This window comes from Dromaius novaehollandiae, chromosome 3 (assembly GCF_036370855.1).
Source record: "Dromaius novaehollandiae isolate bDroNov1 chromosome 3, bDroNov1.hap1, whole genome shotgun sequence".
In the NCBI taxonomy this organism is placed as follows: Eukaryota; Metazoa; Chordata; class Aves; order Casuariiformes; family Dromaiidae; genus Dromaius; species Dromaius novaehollandiae.
In genome coordinates, this window is record NC_088100.1 from 81,642,310 (window position 1) to 81,660,667 (window position 18,358).

The 18,358-nt window shown below is 45.5% G+C and overlaps 1 protein-coding gene across 2 annotated transcripts in view; it reads right to left on the reverse strand.

The window, feature by feature from the left end:
- LOC112993535 (TAF5-like RNA polymerase II p300/CBP-associated factor-associated factor 65 kDa subunit 5L) overlaps positions 1 to 18,358 on the reverse strand; it is a 54,418-nt gene that overhangs the window by 21,490 nt on the left and 14,570 nt on the right. For both annotated transcript variants that reach the window (XR_010388458.1, XM_064509264.1), the window contains exon 5: positions 12,345 to 12,810. Coding sequence is in view for 1 of the 2 variants with exons in the window: in XM_064509264.1 (XP_064365334.1) it covers positions 12,345 to 12,810 (466 nt within the window). In the remaining variant the exon portion in view is untranslated. The remainder of the gene's footprint in view (positions 1 to 12,344; positions 12,811 to 18,358) is intronic.

Below are 18,358 nucleotides of genomic sequence, written 5' to 3' on the forward strand. Positions count from 1 at the left end.
GGGGAACCTAGTCTTGCCCGAGTTCATCACAAATTTTCCCCTGCTCCCCCCTCCTCTGCTGACACCAGTGCAACTACTTCATCTTCCGCGACCACGGATTTCAATTCACAAAGACAATGAGAGGACTATCCCGACCTGCTTCACATCCCGTTGCAGAAGGGAAGAAGACAGCCTAAAAAAAAAAAAAAGTCTGACCCTGTTATCTTATTAACAGCCATTACCCTTATGGGAAGCAATGCCAAAAGAAGTTTGCCTCTACCCTATACAGATGATGCCACTCCCCAAGGTGGTGATGCTATACACCTATGTTGTAGACTGCATAAAATGCAAAAGATCTGGAGGAGCTCAGCTTTTTTATGAAACGAAACTGTACCCGTAAACTTCTTAGGAGATCCCACAATAGTTGTTTACTGGTTACATGGGCTTGAAGAGGGGATTAAATATTTCACCCCAGATTCATTGTCTCATATAGTGAAACCATTAACCTTTCCCTTCCTTTACGGGGTACGGGTAAAACAAGCAGAGATGCTCAGCTTATAAGGACTAATATCATAAGGACCAGGGTGCAGCAGGACCAAAACACAACGTATTTTAACATATTGTAGGTGGACTAGGCAAGTGTGATCTCCCTACAACTACAAGGCATGTTTAACTATATTTGTTATTCCTGCACTCTTTAATGACCCCAAGTATTTTCCTCCTTAGCTTCTCCCTTCTCCCACTTAGCTACAAGTTAACAAGTTTCCCCTTACATAGAGTGTAAAGAACATTTTTACATAAATTCTCCCCTCTCCCAGAACAAAGAGCAACGGGATGTTAAAAAGCAGTTACTGAATTCACATATTTTTCCCTGCTTTCATGATTTAATATCATCAAAGAGTTATTTTAAAAAAAAACTTTAATTCAGGCCATTTTGTCATCCCAAAACAGAAAACTGAATTTGGCTGATTTATAGTAACTATGATAGTGGATTTACTTAGATAAAAAACATCAGTAGATTACACAGATTAAGGATACCAAACCTTATTTTAAGAAGACAATCACAAACTGCTATATTGTATCCTGCCTGTGATTTATAAGCTGACAGCAACCACCCAATAAAGGGAACTAAATTAAGTTCTCTATTAGTTAGGAGTTGCTAGCCCCATCTTTAAAACAACTGATTTCTTTATTGTTGCAATTTCAATGGGAAAAAAAATAAGAACTTCATTGAAAAATCAGCCAGTAATCTATCTGATCAGATATTCGCTTCTTCCCCAAAACATAAATAGATTGAGCATTAATTACTAGCAAAGGGTTTTTAGCCCATAGGCCAGCGAAGAAAAATAACCCTGAACAAGACTGAAGTGCAGCTGAACATCATACCTTTTTCCCCTATCCAGCCCAGTCCTGTTAATTTTCCCATGCTTTTATTTGCAAGACAATGGCTGTAGCTGTATAAAACAGGTGTTCATGGCACAGCTGGACTTATCATTCGCAGTAAAAATTCATTTGGATCCAAATTATCTTAGCTACGTAATGTTAATGTGTAAAGAAGTCCTGCAATTGAATTATTGAATTAAAAATATTGAATTAAAAAAATGTACAGAATACTTTATATCTTGTTTCTCAAAATACTATGTATCTTGTTTCTCAAAATCGCTTCTTAATAAGTGCCTAGCTCCCTCACCTCCTTCCCCTAACTGAAGGTTACAAACAGCAGCACAACTGACCCATTTCACGGGAACTACTGGCGTTTTGCAGTGGCCTGCTGCCCCAGGACTATCACAGCAGTACATACACGGTGCCTACCAGTAAAAGATGACTTATAAAAGAAAAAAAAAAAAAAACAAATTCGACACTGTTTTCTTATTAACAGCCGTCATCCCTGCGGGAAGCAATGCCAAAAGGAGTTTGCCTCTACTACCGTCTACCCGCCGACGGCACCGCGCTGCAGCAGGTGTGACCATGCACCCGCAGCGCTCGGCTCCAACGCACAGAAACTACAAGAAAAAGAAGAGTTGAGCAGCGGCTCGGGGACGTTTCCGGGAGCAGAGACGCCCGCGCCGGGGCCAGCCCAGCCCGCGCCATGCGGACGGGCCCCGCGGCCTCCCAGGCGGCCCCCCCCGGGAACGGCGGGCTCGGCCCGGGCCCCCGGTGCCACCCCGCCCCGTCGCGCTCCGTCCGGCCGCCGGTACCTGTCAGCCTGCCGCGCTCGGGCCGCGCCAGCGCCAGCAGCCTCCTCGCCTCGAAGCCGGGGGCAGCGGCGCCGCGCTCCTCCCGCCGCGGCGGCCCGGCCGCGGCCCCGGCCGCGGCGCTCAGCGGGCGCGGGGCGCTGCCCGGCGGCCCTGGCGGGGGGGGCGGCCCGCACCTGCTGGCGGAGCGGCGCGGGGCGCCGAGGGCGGCGGGGCAGCGCGCCCCTGCCCCGGCCCAGGCCCAGGGGGGCGGCCCTGCGCGCCGCAGCAGCGGCAGCAGCCAGGGCAGGCGCGGCGCGTAGCCCGCCATGGGACGGCGCGGCGCGCCCGGGCGGCGGCGGTGCTGCTGCTGCGGCCGGTCCCCGCCGCGCGGGTCTGCGGCAGGAGGAGGCGCCTCAGAGCCGCCGCCGCCGCCGCCGCCCATGGGCCGGGAGCCGGCGGCCGGGGGCCCGAGCTGGCCTGGCCCGCGCTGATACGGCGGCGGTTGGCGGCCTCCTCCCGGCCCCGGCCGCGGGGCGGCCTCAGCGCCCTCTGCCGCCGCCGGGAGGGGGCCGGGGGCCTCCGAAATGGCGCCCGGCGCGGCCCGGTCCCCCCCAGGGGCCGCGGGTTTGGACCACTGTGCTTTGGGGTCTTCAGGTCACTGAAATTACGTCTAAAGTCCTGGAGGAACAGGGGGACGCGGGTCCCCCACTGCCACAAATGGTGATGGTCAGAGTGCCTGCACTGAGGGGACTCACGGGGTTGGCACACCCCGAGCATGTGTGCTGAGGGATGGAGCCTCGGCCCGGGTAAAAAACCACCCTGCTGGAGCCGTTTCCCTCGATATTTGGGTATAATCAACATAAACCGCCCCCCCCCCCCCCGGGCCCACTGGTAATCTGCTGCACGTTTGTGCCAACATAAGCTTTGAGACCCACGTTGTGAGAGCCCGCACTGCAGCAGGCCCTGCTGAGGGTTTTATTTTACCTCCCATTCCCTTTCTCATGTCCAGGTCCTCCATCCTTTAATGATTTAGCTTGAAACCATCAAGGAAAAGTTGTGCACTGAAGCAAAACCCCATACTAATTTTACAACAGTCCTCGTGTCTAAGAGAGCAAACAGAAGATAAAGCTGCTAGGCAGAGGAGCATAAAGGCTGATTTTAGAACAAAAGTTGCCCTGAGAGGGGGCAGGGGGGCAGATGCCACATGGTTATTAATTTCAGATACACATGTGCTGGTGGGGTTTCACGCTGCCGGCATGGGTGCGCACGCGAGGCCTGCTGTGGAACCTTGCCGCATGCCAGATCCAGGCACGCGAAGGAGAAAGGCTCTTCCCTGCCTGCGGGAAAAGCAGTTTTCGCTTTGAGCCCAGCGACCGGCCCCGGCGGCACTGCCCCCCAGAGCCCGCGGCGCCCGCCAGGGAACAGGGCGGGCGAGAGCGCCTCCGCGCGTGCGCCGTGCGGAGCGCGGGGACCATTTTCGCGCCGTCCCCCCCACCCTCTTCCCGCGGGGACGTTTCTGGCGCTCACCGCTTCCCGGGGCTGCCCCGAAAGCGAGGCGCGATCAATCAATCCCTCAGGCGAGGGGCGGGGCTCGCACCATGGGGTCAGAGCTGCGCCGAGCTGGCTGCGCCGCGGGGGGCGCTGAGCGCCGCCCGCCGAGGCCCGCGGGCCGCCCTACCCCGGCCCGGCCCCGCCGCGGGCCGCCTTGCCCTGGGCCGCGCCTCCGGGCGAGTCTCGGAGGCGGCCTCCTCCCCGGCTGGGCCCCAGCTGCGGCTTGCAGGGGGGCCGCCGTGTGGAGCCGCGTAACCGCCGCTTCAGGGCCACCGGCCTCGGCGGGGGTGGGATCGTTACCTGACCCTTGGCTCCAGTTTTAAAGTATTTCCCTTTTAAGGTTTTTTTTTTTCTTCCCCCAAACACCAACGTATTGCCATCTCCCTTGAGCGATGAGGAGCGATGGTTCAAAATCCTTTTTACGAGGCTTTCACTCACCAAGAATGGGGCTTTCTGAAGGAGGATGCTTCCTGGAGTAAAATGATGCAAAACAGTTTATAAAAGGGGGAAACACCCCCCCCCCCCTTTTTTTTTAATTGAAAAGACGATTAATGTGGCCTATTGCAGCCCGTAAGCGGCTCCAAGCCTTTAGACGCCGCATGCAGTCCGGCCCCAGCTGCAGAGCCGCTCTGGTTAGCCGAGTGCTGCCACCTTGGGGGCAGGACAGCCTCAGGAGCCCCCCACCGCAGCCCCCTACACAGCAACATGCCAGTGGGCACCAGCCCTCACCGCCTCTACGGGCCCTGGGCTGGCCGCCAGCGGCCAGTTAGCTCCTCTGCAGGGCCCCCCAGGAGCAGGGGATGGAGATCAGCTGGGGTCCTGGGTGCAATACTGAGGGCCAGCAACCCAAAACGGGCTGCTGCTTTGGAAAACCTGCCCCAGCGCCCTTCCTCTATGGGGCTCGTGCACAACCTGCACTATACAGCTTATAGCAGAGAGGGGAGAGGCAGGCAGCTTGCAAGCGCGGCATTAACAAGGGCATGCTCAGGAAAGCTTGGGGAGACGTGGGTGTCTCTAGTCCAGGAGGATTTCAGGTACTGCAGAACATCCTCTCCAGCCTGTGCTGTCCCCAAGTTATTTTGATTTGGTGTGTGAAACCTGATGAGGTTGCATGTTCTAGATCAAACTGCAAATGCTGGATTTATATTTGGTTACTGCTTGATGTTTGAATAGTTTTGCAGTCTGGTTCTGCATCTGTGAGGAGAAAGAACTGGGCGCTGCAGAACAAAAGCCTAAGCATCGAGTGAAGTAAGCAGGACAAAGGCAAAATAAAGCATTCAAGTCCCACAGTGTACGGTCTTTTGCAGTGCCATTTGAAACAAAACATCTCCATTATAAAACCAAACTTGACTAAAGTGTGCAGTTCCCACTGCCAGGTGCACAGCACACTGGAGCTGGAAAAGCACATGCATCTTTAGCAGGCATGTGGGGTAGGGCTCAGACGTCCATGCATGTAAGCATCACTGAGAGATGCATGGGGTGATCTTGAAACTTTGCAGGTAATAACCTGCACCATGTGCTCACAATGTAAATCAGCCTGGACACAAACAGTACTTCAGATACAGAGGTTCCCTTCACTCTTGCATTTCCTGCACTGGCTGCAGCAAAATGGCTGTTGGTAAACTCAAGAGGATGCTTTGCTCTTAAGGGACTTTGGAGAAGTAATAAACAATTACAGATGAGAAAGAAAAAAGGCAAGAAAGAAGAGAAGAGAAAACAAGTATCCCTTTACCTCCTCCCTGACTAGGAAATCTGACTAGCAAAGGTGACAAGAAGTTTAGGTGCAGTAGAACTTTATCTTGCCATTTGTTTTAGGCTTTGGTTCTGAAAAAAAGTGTAAAAAACCCACAACAAACCCCAAACTCACTTATGGTTATATAGTCATCCTAAGCGGTCATGAAATATTCACACTAGTGGAGAAGAGCTGCCAGGAGGGAAAAGAGCGCCTAAAATTCTGGCTATTCTTTTCTAGATTTTTTTACCACATGCAGATTGCTCTGATACTGCCTTAAGCAAAAATGACAAAAGCAACAGCAGTCCAGGACAGAGATCTCCAGCTAAGCTGCTCACTAATACCAAAATGAGCAAAAGCTGTGCAAACATGACTCCTTTCAACTCCAGCAATTGATTGAAAATGTGACATATTAAGCTAAAATACTAGGAAGTCGTGTGTGCACTCAGAGTTGCAGCCCTTGGGGTGTCAAAGCTAATACTTCAGGGATGGTTGTTTTCTGTTTTTAAACTACATGCAGCTCAGGAAGGATTCATACTAGTTCTAAAGGACAAATTATCATTTCATGAGTTTTGCTATGCTTTTCTGGATGCTGGACAAATGGCCATCTTCCATAGGCAGTCAGCACTAGTTTGTCTGGGGTTGTCTTACGGTGCAATCCCAGTTGCCTTTATCGGTGGAGTAAGCATGTTGCAGTTTCTATACTTATTTTCACAATTCTTTCCCTTCCCATAAACTATGAAGTATCACTAATGATTGCAAAGGCAGGTTCAGGGCTGGCCTAAGGCAGCAATGAACAGGAACACAGAGAATGTGGAACAAACTACCTTTTACTCACATTGCAGAAGCAGTGCAGTGAGAGGAGGGAACAGCCTTCATCTTTCTCTACTTCCTCAGAAACTGAAGAGCACTGTTTCTTTTCACCTCCAGCAATTGCCTTTGCCTGTACTTTATGACAGTTCCTCATGGGAAGGTTGTTTAAAAAAAATAAAGTGGAAACAGAGATTCTCCCTTAAAGATCTTAGCTTTCCGTGGTGGACAGGTACTACTACTGCTATGCAGAGACCCAGACACTGCTTTTAGCAGGCGTCATTTGTTATCCAGAGGCCAAGTTCCCCTTAGTGTCCACCTACCTTTCCTCTACCCATTGCTTTTAGAAATATTATGTTGCATGCTATATACCAGTACAAACAGAAGTATCACTACTGGGGAGGGTAAAAAAAAGCAATACTAAAGAAATAGAAGCAGACACCATCATGATACCAGTCTCGTGCCCTGCCACTCATAGCTGCTGCTCCACCTCCCATCCCATTCTCCAGAGCTGGGGTAGTGACAACCAAACACCCTCTCCCTTTGAAAGTGGGGAACAGAGGGTTTTTTCCTCCACTCCTCAGGCAAAGCGTCAGAGAAGCACTGCTGGGGGGGGCTGGGGCTGAGGTCAGGAGGGTGGTGGTGGGGCAGGGGGGCAAAATGGGTCCCAGCTCCACCTTGTGCTGGGCTCTCCCCCACAAAGCAGGGCTCCCCAGGGACAGGCTGTCTCTCAGATTTGAGATCTGAGAGGGAAAAAGGGCACAGAGAGAAAGAAGAGAGCCTGGCCCTCCCCTCCATACACGCCAAACCTTGATAGCAAGACAAAAATGATCTGTACACATGGTACTGTGAAGGACTGAGGTAGGCTTGCCTACTGACTAACTGCAAGACAGAGGATACATTAGCCAATTCTTTTTTTGTATTTCATCCTGCAGCAAAGTGAACTTCACTCACTCTGCTGAGCCCTGTAGCTCGTTGGAATTGGGGTAAACTATATGCTTGTACAGGACAGAACACCATAAAGTTGCAGTCTTAGTTGATCCCCAGACTGTATACACTTTGTTTAGTTTTGTTATAAAGCTTGTCATAAACAGAGGATTGTGATCAGTGACAACCCAAGGACAGGTTATGCAAAGAGGAGACAATTTTATCCTGAACTGAACTGAAAAGATCTGAACTAGATAAGAAAGCAAGCCTACTGATAAAGAAAGCACAGCTCTGAACAACTCTTCTTCCCTCTTCTGGTTCTGACCCTCAGCTGAATGTATCCGATCCCTTCTCTGATTTGAAACCAGAACGCATGTTGTAGTTATAGAGTAACACCTATGATATCAAGTTATAGAAATAGCTTCCACAGCTGCCATGTTCAAGAATTTCACATTCCTGGGAGAACATTTCCACAGGATGACAGACACAATGGATAATGCATCGTCTCAAACTGGGCACTTAAAGAGAACATGCAATATGCTATCTTTTCTTTATAACTGCTACTGAATACTATTATATAATAATGATAAGGAAATGGAAAGCAGATGCATATGTTTAAAATTGTAAAAAACAAAACAAACAAACACACTCTGCTAACCTTGCAACAGATGTCACCAGTATTCTGTACTTGAAATACACTGAACTTGGTGAGCTTTGTTATTTCAGTCAGTTTTGGCTCCTATCCAATGCCTTAAAAAAAAATCATAGCTAACATGCAGCATGATGGGATATAGTCTTTGGCCAGGGACATTCAGACAGTTAATTTAACTGTCACAGCAGTGTCTTGTAATGGTACAGTTTTAGACCCTGGCTCACCACAAGCAACTAGACACCACTCACAATGAACGCCATTTCAGGACTTTGAAGAACCTCCTAAGTCTGGAGGACTAATAGTCAGTAACTGTCGGAACATGGCTAGCAGAATTGACTGAAGTCCTTTGTACTTATCTAGGAAAATCCTAAGGATCTGTTAATGGAAAAATCATTTCTGGAAAATGTTCTTAAAGATATTTGTAAGAAAAAGGTATTTCACAAAGGAACCTGAATGGGGAGGAATATGATGAAATTAACCCTAAGGGAAGCTACAACATTTAGATTGCACGATGTGGCAATATGCTAATCAGGAGATGATACTGTTAAAAGTGGGCAGGGAAACTATGAACTTGCCTTACACTTTCTGTTTGTTAGAGCAAATACCATTTTCTTTCATCAGTATTCAGTGACTAAGCATGGGCTCGCACCTCAGTTTTGTCCATATCTATTCCAACCACCACGTTGCGGCCTGGACTTCATGACATCTTTTGAGAAGGTGTTTCACTGTTCATTGCCTTTATCGATTCAAGATCTTAGAGCACAGAATGAAGCGATTAGACAATGGACGTCAAAAACGGAAATTCTTTACTTTCCCCTTCCCCCTCCCCCCCAAATTAAGATGTAGAACTTCTTGCTGCAGAAAGTTCTGGAAGCTAAAAAGTATATAATGGATCAATAAGAGACCAGACAAAATGATTAGAGACTAAATCCATCTGTAGCTATTGTGGATGCGCAGCCTGCAGCTCAAGAAGTCTATAAAAAAACAACCGTGAAAAGCCAGAAGTGTATTCCACAGGAGGATTGCTGTCGATATGCTCTTTCTCTCATACTTTCTCTAAGCCTCTAATATTGCCACTGTCTGATACCATGCAGTGCCTCAGGCGCCTTGCATCGTGCAGGACACACATGAAATCAGCTGAGCTTTGCAGGGGAAGAAGCACCTAATTATGTAACTGAGAACTGCGTTGGACACATACTCTCAAGTGGCAATGCAGGGTGCTCAATGCTTACTAACATTTCTGAGTGCTTGACTACACAAATGGAAATGCCTTAATTTTTTTATGATATATTTAAAATAGAGTAAGGAAGAGGTCTGCACAAATGCAGACTTATTTCTGAAATACACATTGTTAGAGAAATTACCGTCTGAATTCTGCCAGACTTAAGTTATTTCTTCCTCCAACTCATATTGTTTCCCCAATACTGCCTTGAAATTCAGACTGTCAATTAGTTGCAGGCATTTCTTATAGTTGAGATTGTTTCCTGGCTTCCTGCCTTCAAACATTTACATTCCATGAGCACCAAAAATTGTCCAAACAATACATAAAAGATGATAGGTTCTAAGTCCCTCATTAATTATATTTTTCAACCCCTCAGAAATCACATTTGTATCTTTTTAGCTTATGTACATAAAATATGATTTGCTTCCAAAGTCTTTCTTCTTACATGTCCATTTCGTATGCAAAGTACTTTGGAATAGCCCAATTATTAAAAAAAAAAAAGAAACCCCTGCATTATAAAAGTGAAGATGTTACAAGGAAGCTTTGTTCACTGCCCATCTCACCTTTTTGTTTTTGTTTTTTTAAGTCTACTTCAGGACCAAAAATCCATCTGCTCTAAAACTAAACACTGCTCAGGATGTGAGGCAACAAACAGCAAATGAGTTCCAGTGAATGCTGGTGAGCCATGTCCCTCCCAAGCATTAACAAAGGCACACAGCCAAGCACTTCTATACCTTGCAAAGATGCAAGAGCACTCATTTCATTATGAAATTTTGGACTAAGATCTACACAATCTGGAAAAAACACTCCAAATACAACCACAGAGATTACTGAGGGATCAAAGATACTATGCAGTTAGTCTGGTGAGCAGTGTCAGCTCAGTAGAGCTGAAGGAGAAAATCTCTCTCTGGAAGGCCTGTATAGCACAAAATATGAATACGACTGTTTCCCATACTATTTTTTCAAAATGCCCAATCCTGGTCTGGGATTGTTGAACTACTTCACATTTTGATATCCAGCTGTCAGAAGATTAGCAGTGCCAGTCAGCTCCAGTGTACACAGGGATTTCTGGCACTCCTGGAGTAGAGGTGCAACACACCCTGTTACTAATCTCAGAAAGGTCAAACACCTTTCTGAGAAAAGGTTTTGGTAATTTACCAAGCTAAGTGGGCAAAAAAGAAAGGCAGTTGTGAGCTATCCTCTAAACTCTTAGGTTATTTTGATGTTCTCAAGAGAATTCTCTCTTGGCAGTCCAGAAAGTTTGAGGGAAGCTGAAAGGGAATCATCGTTTCATACTGACAACCTGTCTAAAAGACATGAGGATTGTGTCTTTGCTCAAAAGAGGGGTTTTAGAACCACAAACTGAAAGATTTTTTTTTTTAAATAAACTTTAAACTAAAGTTTAGCCACAAACTAAAGGTAACATAGCTCTGCAGAACAAGACTTTTTGGTGTGCAGTGACAACCCCAACCTCCTTCACTTCCATTTCAGTCGATACACAAAGTTGTGTCAATACCCTGCCCCGTGACCTGCCAAGTCAGTGGGAAAGCGAGTGGGGGGGGGGGGGTCATCAGACCAGCACACAGCAAGGGAGCAAGACCACCAGAATCATCCTACAAGTGCCAGGCAGCCTCTGGTTTGAACAGCGTAGGAGAAACATGATCCTGCCCTCTCCTTCCCATGCAAGTCACAGCAAGTTTCCCAGAAAGGGACCAAACCACTTTGTTGTTGTTGTTGTTGTTGTTGTTGTTTTTTAAACTAAATGCTTTTAATAGAAAACAAAATACAAAATAACTCTTTCCAGAAAGCAGAAATATTTAATCTCTCCAAGTGACAAATTAGAACGTGCTTTCTCCTCAGATCCTGGTTTTAAATGCTGATGATTTATTTCACAAAGTGTGCATGAAACTCATATTGCAACATTTTGAGAAAAATCCAACACTGGCAAAGCTGCCTCTGTGTATGCACAATAATTTAGTAATACTATTTTTTCCCATGTCACTTTGTGCCTCTCTCTCTCCCTGTCTCCCACCCTGCCTCAATTGCCAATTTCCATTTATGGAAATATTTCTGTGAGGTGCAGTGGTGGATTGACATGCCCTGTTTCCGTTTAGGAGTCCAGACTTAGCCTGTTCAGTTCCATCATGCCCTCCTTCAGCCAAGGCAAGCTGTTCATTGTCCTTTAAGCAACCACTCTACCCCCATTGTCCTCCCATCCTCAAAACACAGTGCAACCAGATTCAGAAAGTTCCCTAATTTCTGGACCATAAATACAAGTATCACAGCTAGTACCAGGAAGCAAACCTCAATGACAACACAGAGATGGGCCCCAACTGAGGTCAGATTTCCATCTCCCTTACTAAAAAGAAAGACTGTATTTTCTACTTAAGCAGTCCAAAACATTGCAGAAGTGCTGTAGGGAGCTGTAATACTTCAGACCACTATTCACTGTAGAAAATACACAATTTTCTTTTAATGTAAGGGTCTTAAAACACTGGTCCTCTGCAATACCAAGAAAACAAAAAACAAAACAAAACAAAAACACTGGGCCAGTAGTTCTACACACACTCAAGCCTCAGTTAACAGTAGGTAAGATGTGCCCATCAGTCAATGCAGGATATTTAAGTGCAGGTCAGCAGCTTATGTGGATGGCAGTTTCACTTGTCTGGACTAGGCTTTTGGTTTTCCCAAGCCACTGAACAACAGAATTTCCTCCCCTTTTCCCCATCCCTACCAGTACAAGATTAGAATGTATATATTTTTTTTCATTCCTCCTTTTTCCTCGCTCCATTCAACAGCATGGGCCATTTTGTGGGCAAGACATTTTAAAGCATTTGCATTGCTGTGAACATGCCTTTCACTGGGACAGAGGAAGAAAAGTGTTTCACAGTCAGTAATTTGATTTCAGCTTGTAATGGACTCTGGCATTCAATACACCCACCCACTTCCCAAAGAAAAAAAATTAATGTTCCTGATTTTCTTGTGCAATTCCAGTCACTAGAAGAAGATTACAGGCCATAAATTGTACACTCAGTACATTATTCATCTGTCCGGTATATACACCAACCAGTTCGCTGGAAGACCCATCTGCAGGGGCATTGCAGTAACTGTTCCGAATGTCCCAGACCCGGACAGAATTATCCATCGACGCTGAAGCAATCAAACTACTGTCGGGACTAAAAGTAAGGCCAGTTATGTTATCTGTGTGCCCCCTCAGTTCTTTGTAAAGAGTTCCTGAAGCCAAGTCCCACAGCTTTAGCCGCTGGTCTTCACCTGCTGACGCCAGGTACTTACCATTGGGAGAAAACGCAAGCGCTAGCACAGGGCCACGGTGACCTGTGAAAAGACGCACTGAGTTGCCCTGCTGAGTGCTCCATAAGCGCACAGTTTTGTCTGTGGAGCCTGTTGCTAAGTAGTTGGAATTGGGGTGGAACTTGACACAGTCCACGTCCGCCAAATGGCCTGCATATATTCGCAGTGGGTACGTCCGATCAAATGACCAGAGTCTTGCTGTGCGATCATGGGAACCACTGGCAAAGTACAGGCTGCAGGGACTAATATCCAAATCCCAGACAGGATAGGCATGTCCTTGGTACAACACAGTGTTTGTAAAACTTTCGAGGTCCCAGTATCTGATGGACATGTCCTCAGAACAAGATAAGAGTCCTGAACTGTCTGAAAGGAACCTTGTGCTATACACAGGTCCACAGTGTCCTCTCAGGATCTTCATTTCTGTGCCTACGCTGTCATCCTCTTCCTCCTGGTGAGAGGAGGAGAAAAAAAAAGAAAAAAAAGAAAAGCATGTTTATCTCTTCAGCAAATACAGGAACCACCACGAAGAAAACAGGCAGGGCATTAACACAGAAGGATTTATTTTAGAGATGGCACATTCAATGCAACATAGGCACAGACATTGCTAGCACATTTGTACATCTAAGACAATACTGAAAGAGATGTAGAGATAACCTTTTATAAAGGTTTTATCTTCATTTTGTGTAGCCTCATGCTCCAGAATGCACCTTTACCAGAGATTCTAAGCAAATATGAAAAAAGGAATACTTTATGACATTTGAAAAAAATGTCTCTTGCTTTAAAACACTTGCTAAATGCATTTGCTTATTCCCTGTCCGCTCTCTACTAAACTTTTGGCAGAGATGTTGAAATAGATCTTGGCATCTGCTCTTTTGGTGTGGTCATTATTGGAAATGAATCTCACAGCAGAGAAAAAGAAGCCCAGATGTCTTTAAACAAAAGGCAGGAGATGAAGAGCTGTTTGCTGGACATTCCTTCTTAGTCCCACATGTGAAAAGAGACTCGGTAACGCCATAATATCTTTTTCTCCATGCAGACTCCACCAGAATGTTTTCACATCTCCACCCTTCAAAAGAACCTAATGTATGCAGCTTATTTAGGTCAAATGATCTATTTTGAGGAAGGAGAAGATGAATAATCACAAAAAGGATGGTATTGGAGACCTTTTTTTTTCCCCTGTAGTTCTCCAATTCAAATACCAGAGCACATAACCAACATGTAAGGCTTGCACATTTAAAACTGTTCAGTGACCTGTGCTAAAGGAATTTGCGAGTTTTACCCCTTTTCTCAGTGGACAGTATCAGTCTCTGAAAGTCTACTCAAGTGGCATCTCTGGACAATTGAAGGCTACAGACTGCACAGGTTTCAGCGGATCTCCACTAAAAAGAGCGCCCTTCCCTGACAAGCCGGGGTCTCACTGACAGAGTGCGAGAAGCTAACCAAGGCCTGGGAGGCATCTGCATGGTAGTTTGAGACCACCTTTCCCCAGGACTGTCACGCAGACACTTTCACTCAGTACAGAATCAGTAACGCTCATCTAAGGACAATCTGTGCACATCAAATTCAACACAACGCCCTTTCATTTGGGAGCAGCCCCTTTAACTTTTATCATTGCAGACTGTCCCGTTTCCTGCAGAACGAACACTTCCTGCCCCAGGAGGAAACTGAATTCCCCAGGGCTGCCGTACTGCTGGCAGCCAACAGAAGTCAGTGCACAGAGAGCGGCGATCGCAGCTGACACAACGATATTTCACAGCCTGATCTCAGGACCCAGAGAGACAGTCTTGCTTCAGACTTACCAACAGTCCTCAGTGCCCTTCTCATCCAGGGGTCTCAAACCTCGTTTTAACAGGTGACCAAACTATGGATTCGCTAGCTTGCTCTCTTTCTCCATCCCTGCTGCCTGTTTAGTGGGAGATGGTGAGCCATGTTTAGCAATGCCAATTCTCTTCAGAATAGTCAGTGCCCATGGGAGTTTTATGATGTGGCTTGGAGCCAACTTCATCTCTACTATGGAGGTGAGGCAGAGAGAAATCGCAGGCTCTAGCATGCAAAGCCCCATTCTTATGCAAATTGCTTTCTCTGCCTCAGATAGAGCATTGCTTGCTGGAATCTGCAGCATCTCTAGGCTATATTACCACATTAAAGGAGAGAGGCTGATACCTGCAGCACTTTATACTATTTAATTATGACTGTAAGACTCCTGACAAGTCACCAGGGGAAGCCCACTCAAGTTCTCTATATTGTACTATAGTTTTAGTAAATTCCGCAAGTCCAGTTAATTAATATTGTGTCCTCAAAATCATACAGGGCTCCTTGGGCTGTCTGCAGGCTTGCATTCTGTCTCTCACATTACAGCTGCAGCTTATTTCAAAACACCAGCTGAAGCACTAAAAAGCACACTTCTATAGAGTTCACAGGTAGCAAATCTTATCTTCTATTTCTGCTTGACAGCCACTTAGCATAACAGCTGCATGTTGCCGTTAAAGCTCACTGAAAACAGTATATACCTATAATACTTCTGAGTCACTAAGTTTTTCCACTTCCTCCCTATCCAGGTTAGTCTGCTAACGAGATTAACAAAACAGCTGGAAATTACAGCCATTAAATTACTGCCTTGCAGAATCAAGCTCCATTTCTTTGTCAGATCAAGCACATCTTTCCCTGCATTCCACAGCTACTACATCGTAGGTGAGCAGCCATAGGAAGTCTGCAGCTATAGAAAGTTTGCAACCTGTGCTATAAATCAGCAAGGAGGAAGGGAGTCCCTCTTCATAGCATTTTTTTTCCAGGATACCTATTCCAGACACTGAATGCATTTCCATATAACATACCACTGAGCACTACCAAGATACACGTTGGTCCCTTCTGAAGTGGTTGCTACTGCACGTTAGTATGGACAGCTTGTAGTTACTTGGAATGTACAAGAAATTAAATTATTTTAATCAATAACTTACACACACCCAAAGCTGCCCTTTATTATTGGTACTACCTGTTTTGAAAAGAAGAAGCATGAACACAGATTTTAAAGAATAGGAGATAACTGCAAAACTTACCAACACTACTAAAATGAGCTAAAAATCTACTCTTCAACAATGAACAGGAATTCTTCCTGAGCAACAAGACGACTCCAAAATATTACATTACTAAGAAGCCAAAAAGAACATAAAATTTCAGCTTTTTTGTTACTAAGGACACCTTCCAAATATGATACCTATGGACAGAATGCCCAACTTCAGGAATTAGTTAAATTACTGGATTCTGCATGAGGGTTATCTGAACCAGAGAACTTTACTGCTGATGCATTTAACCTTTTGGGCAGCAAACACTATCTGGCTGAAAAAAAAAAATCTGTTGATGTATCTTCTACTCTATATTACTTATGAAAACCAGGAAATGATGTAGGTTTTCGAGCTTCTGATGGAACAGAACTCCAAAGGAAGGTGGGAGAAATAAAGCAATAAGATTTCGTTATGGGGATGTTTTTCCAGGGAGAGAATAAGTGTACGCACCTGACATCAACAAAAGAAGCAATATTAATTCCATGAGGAACTCTTTTCTCCCATGAAACAGTAATTTGCATTTGTGTGCTCCCCTGAGCCAGCTTATTTTAGTAATGTGGGGATGCTGCCACAGAAATGTTCTATTTTTTTTTAAAATGATAAAATTTCTGCATTCATATTCTTCCCATCCCAGCCATGTTTTGGAAGAGAAAAACAGTCCAAAATTGATGTCTCCCTACATCCTTCTACCAAGCATCAGCATTAAGAGGATAGGCGAACCTCAAAAAACCAATAATGGTAACATTAGGGTGAAGAAAGGTTTCTTTTTACCAGTAGTAAGTTTCCGTGGGCACCACACATTCTCACATCCTGTAGTGCTATTAAGATGTCAAAAGAAAAGATCTCTTACCTGCCTACAGCAGGAATTTCCTAGCAGGGAAAGATGTGGGGGTAGATACTATGGCTCTTTTGGCAGGACATTTCTTACTGCTTCTTCCAGAATTCCCCTCCCATCTGCCACCCCCGGGTATCATCCTCCCTGCCCACCACAGCTCAGTGCTTTAATAGCAGAGCTGAACAGGGCCAAGTCTCAGTCTCTGTGGAACTTAAAGGCTGCCGCTGTCATGGCTTGGAACAAACAGTATCATTTTCTGTTGCTGATTTGTGTAGTATCAGCGATGTGCATGGCAACGTTGTAAAGAGACAAACAGTAAGGCCATTTGCAAAACTGCATTTTATACTGGACCTTAAGTAAGGGAGACTGTAAAGCTTCTGTGAGAAACCACTGTAAATGAAATGGAGCTGCCTTACCCCAAAATGGTAAGGCTGTCCTATTTCCAAGAAGGAAGACGCTGGATAAAGTGCACTGGGGCACCACAATGAACAAAACGCACTAAAACTACATGCAGTGGAAGACTTTGACTTTACTGACAATCAGGCTTTATGTCAATTAGGAGCAACTGTTCTTCTCTAACACTCTTGCCAAATCTCAACCTCACTGATGTGCGTGCGTGTGTGTACACTCGCATACAAACATGTGCATCAAAAAAAGTTAATAAACCTAATAGTCTAACCTTAGTGCCACCTCTGAAGGAGAACCACTGAAACTACCAGTCTTAAACCTTTATGAGTTCATAAACTGAATGACCTATTTGCTTGCAGCAAATCAGAAACTCAGCTGAAGACTAATTATATCAGGCGCTACTTAAATATAGTACTGCATCCAAACCTAATCAAACAATACAGACATCAAACAAAATAAAACTTACAAATGAAGAAACCCTACAAAAACCAGCCAAGTGTAACACCCTCCTAAGTTATTCTACAGAACACACTGAAGTAAAGTCAAAGCACATAAGTTTTTTTGTTCTTTGTCAAACTTTTCATCAAATTTATCTCTGTTAATAGCTGTTAATAATATTCCAATGACTCTTTGAAATACAGCCTCTATTCGCATTGAGCTGTATTACCGACAACTGCAGCCCAGTCAGGGTACTTGTTTGGTGCATCTAGGTATTTGTGGCTGTCGTCAGTGGCTCCCAAGTGTGTACTGGTCTGTTCCCAGCTGTGACCTCTTGGGTGCCTGTGTATTTCAGGGCCAAACACCCGAATTTATTTCCTCTGTAGTCCATAGTCTTTCATTTGCATTCAGGACATGTAACCAACAGTGTGTTCATGCTGGTATCATCCCCCCAACTTCGAACTCCTTATCAGGTCATGATTTGTTTTGTCAGTAGTGAAGCTGTTCATTCAAAACAATGATTTTGATCTGTGGTGGTCTTTTACCAGTTTTTGTTTTCAGATCTGCACATAAGTACTGCAGGATACATGAAATATTAAATAACCAACAAGAGCCATCTGTATGCAAGCTTCCATGGCTGTTTCATAACACACTTAAGATACGCAAATGCCTGCCAAAAAAGCTAACACACACTCCTGATAACCTGGCAATTTTTCACTCTTCTATAGTCTGAAGCCAAGAGAGGTGACCTGCGGATTTACCATGGAAATTCTCCTCTGTCACAGGTTATTTGCATTTGATTTCCATGACAAGCAAGCCATTATCACATGTCCTATGGACTCCTGCAGCTTATAATGAAAACAGACCATAGCTCCATCCTGGGCCAGCCTGACCCACTTTCCTGTTCACTCAGCAGAATGAGTTAACCTGGGAAGTGGTGAGCATGTAGCTGTGCTGTTGTACCTGCATGCCCTCCTCTAGCTCTCAAGCTGACCAACAAAGCAATCCCCAATCACTGTGTACAGCAAGCTCTCTGCACTCTTCCAAAATAAAGAGAATCCTGCTACAAGGTATTCTTTATGAGAAGAAAACAAAAAGGGGGAAAAGGGATGTTTTTCCTGCAAATTGCTTAACACAAGAACGAAAGAGGCCTTTTTCAAGAGAGAAGTGATTAAACAAAGGAAGAGTCATGAATTCTGATCTCCAACCAGATATAAGATGCTATGTGGGTAGCTGTGGTGAGAGAGGAGGAA